Source organism: Solanum verrucosum, unplaced genomic scaffold (assembly GCF_900185275.1).
Source record: "Solanum verrucosum unplaced genomic scaffold, falcon-dt-bn FXZP01000070.1, whole genome shotgun sequence".
Taxonomy (NCBI): domain Eukaryota; kingdom Viridiplantae; phylum Streptophyta; class Magnoliopsida; order Solanales; family Solanaceae; genus Solanum; species Solanum verrucosum.
Window position 1 is genome coordinate 270,646 of NW_026020244.1, and position 4,111 is coordinate 274,756.

Here is a 4,111-nt window from a genome sequence, read left to right on the forward strand (position 1 = left end):
AGGCGTATGACATTCACGAGCCCAATGACCTTTCATACCACATCGGTGACAAATATTGATTCTACCTCGAGAAGGATTATTTTGAGAAATTTTGTTACTCTCATGTTTATTTCCACCATGATGACGATAATTATTCATCCTCTACTACGTCCTCGTCCACGTCCACGATCATGACCACGATCACGATAATTATTTTGTCTTGATTCAGACTGATTATGTGCTGCTACAACATTCGCTTCAAGGAATGAAGCAAACCCAGTGGGACGGACTTCATGATTTTTCATCAACAAAGTATAATTCTACTCAACCACAAGTAGGCATGTAATTAATTCAAAATATTTCTTAAACCCTTTTTCACGATATTGTTGTTGTAACAATACATTTGAAGCGTGAAAAGTGGAAAAAGTGTTTTCAAGTAAGTCATCATCAGTGATAGTATCTCCACATAATTTTAATATGGAACTTACTTTATGAATTGCACAATTATACTCGGTTACAGTTTTAAAATCTTAAAATTGAAGGTGTATCCACTCATATTGAGCTTTTGGTAACACCGTAAGTTTTAGGTGGTGATACCGATCCTTCAAAATAATCCATAATTCAAGAGGGTCTTTCACAGTTAAATATTCAGTTTTTAATTCCTCATGAAGATGATGTCGGAGAAAAATCATGGCCTTCGTTTTATCCTGACTTGATGCTTTATTTTCTTGTTTAATAGTATCACCAAGACCTTTAGTGTCAAGGTGGATTTCAGCATCAAGGACCCATGACAAATAATTTTTTCCGGTAATATCAAGTGCCACAAACTCAAACTTTGATAAATTTGACATGATGAACACTAACATAGAAATTTAATTTATCCAAAAAACACTAAAACTTATTGATAATAACGTGTTATAAAATAAAAAGAAGAGGAAGAAGCAGTATCACTATAAAGAAGTAAAGGAGTAATTTCCAATTTTCTATAAGTATATTGTTGATGTGTAACTGCCCTTTTATAGGGATAGAATTACTTGAAGGAGTTAGCCTCCAACGGTAAAGTGGGCCCTTAACATATATTATTTATAATTGGGAAAAGGCTCAAAAATTCTCTTAGCCTATTAGAAATGGTTCAAAAATGTCCTCCTTCCACCTAGTGGTTTAGAAATGCCCTTAACGTTTTCTTTAGGTTTAAAAATGTTCTTTAATTAACAGAAATATGACATGGAATTGTACTAAACAAATGGCCAATTTTCATTGGTCCACAATTCTTTTATCAAATAGAAAGACCCACTCAACCCAAACCTAACCCGTTTTCTGGCAAAAAAATATTAAAACCAGAGATTGCAGCTTGCCTTTTTGCTGAAACTCTGCATTAGTTTTCACAAAAATTGCAACTGGTGCTTGAGGAAATGCTTGAAGCTATTGTTCCCTACCAATTCCTTGAGGGATAGCACTCAAGATATTGTTTAATTGATTTTCTTACCGAAGATAGCAACCAATATACCTTTATGATTTATGCCCATCAAAAATCTATTCAAGAGAAACCAATATTCATACAAAAAATACTGATAATGTAGCTATACCACAGGCAATTAACAGGTCCATTAAAAATAATTATTTACAATAAGAAATATTTCTTTTTTTTTACGGAAATGACCTGAGTGGGGGGTTGCAGGGGGTAGGGGTAGGGTGGCGTAAAAATAATTTTTTTTTTAAAAAAATTGACGGGAATGGCCTGGGTGGGGGGTGGTGTAAAAAATGAAATATTTTAAAATTTGAAATATTTTTCAAAAGCAATTTTTTTAGGGGGTGGGGGGTAGGGAGTAGGGGTGGTAGGGGTTGGATGAGGTAAAAACATCTTAAAATTTGAAACATTTTTCAAAAATAATTTTTAAATTTTTATTTTTTTTGTTTGAGGGAGCGGGTAGAGGGGGGGGGGGGGGGAGCTCGTTTGGTGGTAGGGATAAAAATATATTTGAAATTTAAAGAAAATTTAAAAAATTTAACTTTTTTTTTGAATGGGGTGGGTTGGGTACGGGGTATGGGTAGAATAAGAAAAAAAAATTAAGGATGAAGTAGAGTTTTGGAAAATGTTTTTCTTAATTTTGAAAAGGAAGTCATTTTTCTTAAATTTGAGAAAAATTAGTTGATATGGAAAACATTTTCCAAACATTTAAGCCAATCAAACATGAGAAAAATGAAAAACATTTTTTAGAAAATATTTTCCTCCATACCAAACACACCCTAAGAATTTACCATTATGATCCCCATATATTTTTCTAATAACATTTTGTATTTTAAACCTAATTCTATATAACATTACTTCTATAACTTCTACATAATTTTCTCTATCTTTAAGAAAAATATAAAGTTCAAACATAAGTTAAAATACCAATTTTCTTTTATTAGATGGAAGAAAAGAATACGAAATACTCTAAAACAACAATGTAACCAATTTTCTTTTATTAGATAGAAGAAAAGAATACAAAGAATACAAAATACTCTAAAACAACAAACACATAGTACATATATAGGCACAACATCAATTATCTCCTTAGCTAAAACTTTTTTTTTTTTTTTTTTCACATTGCAACCCAACTATTTCAATTTTGCGCAACATATATAGCGCTTGCTATCAAGGATTTTTCAATATTCAAAGCTCGAATTTAAGATCTCTGATTAAGGTAGGAGTTGACCCATTTAACCCGAGCAGCCCCATCCACCACATCCGTAGAACCTAAACAAACCATCCAGTAGTATCTGAAATCGTGTTTAAACCATTTGGAGAAGAAGATCCGAATAAATCTTGGAAGCAATAACTATCAATAGATTCAAACCCATCAAGCATTAACCTATCCAAAAACCCATTATCCGACCCGGTTCTAATATCCAACAACCCATTACCCGCCCCATCATTGATATCCATTCCCACCTCCTCCTCATTTTCAACCGCCGGCGCCGTTTCTACCGCCGGCATGTGTCCCTCGAACAACGCCATGTGACCGAACAATTTGTCCTTCCGGGAAAAGCTCGTACCACAAGAACACTTCCATTTGGTCTCTCCACAATGCTTCAAATGGCTTTTCAAATCTGCAAGTACGGAGAAACTTTTTTTGTTACAACGAGTGCATGAGTACATTTTGGGGCAGTGACTTCTCTTGAAGTGATTCTTAACACAAATCACCGATTTCAATGGTCGAAATTTGTTATGCGTTTTGTTTCGGGTACACCCGATGAAAGGGCACGAAAACCTCCTCCGTTTATTCGAATTCGATGAATCGATGCATTTTTCAGGTTTTGCTAATGCTTCTGCTGTTTTGTACTGATTTCCATGAGCTCTCATATGCATCCGTAAATTCGCATCTCGTTTGAATCCTTTTCCGCAGAAATCACAAAAGTGGATGTGCTCCGCTAGTAGCTCCACCGCATCTAGCTCAATAATCTCCCAATCGCCACCGTCTTCTTCTTCTTCGTCTAATACCTCAACTTTCGACTCAAAATCTCTCCGATCAAATTCGGGAAACGATCTCTTATGATTCGATTTTAGATTGATTTTCATTTCCACCGACGACGGCGGCTGAGGCGGAGGAGGATTTGTTAATCGTGTAGAGGATAGTAGAGCGGCGCCGTTGACAATAATCTGATGGATTGCGGAGGTGATTTCGTCGGAAACCATGTTCATCTGGTGTTGACCAAGTAAAGTATTAGAGTTGACCGAATCTGAGAGAAATTTCTGGAGGGAATCCATTCGGGTTTGAACGGCGGAGAGGTTGAGAAGTGGAACCCTAGGATCATCTCCGATTGTGTTGGGCGGCAAATGACGTAAGTCACCGGAAAATGACATGATGTGAATAATTTTGAGAGAGTTGGACGTAGGAATATGATAAAATGGAAGATAATGATAGAGGTTTCGATTTTACGGTGGAAATGTAAGTGGGATTTTAATACTCCTATATTATTTGAGTACTTCCTTTTTTATAATAGCAAAACACTCAAATATATCATTGAATCTCAAAAAAAATCATTTATGATATTTGTTAAATGCTTAGTTCATTTATATCATTTTAGTTTGAGAAAATATTCATCTATGTTATTATTTGTGAATTAAAAATATTTTTGATTTTACAAA

At 34.8% G+C, this 4,111-nt stretch overlaps 1 protein-coding gene across 1 annotated transcript; it reads right to left on the reverse strand.

Annotated features, from left to right (window-relative positions):
• Positions 1-2,697: 2,697 nt before the first annotated feature.
• LOC125833032 (protein SENSITIVE TO PROTON RHIZOTOXICITY 1-like) lies at positions 2,698-3,897 on the reverse strand. Its single transcript, XM_049512194.1, has one exon. It carries the CDS (start codon positions 3,824-3,826, stop codon positions 2,720-2,722), a length of 1,107 nt encoding a protein of 368 aa, XP_049368151.1. The 5' UTR covers positions 3,827-3,897; the 3' UTR covers positions 2,698-2,719.
• Between the last annotated feature and the right edge of the window lie 214 nt (positions 3,898-4,111).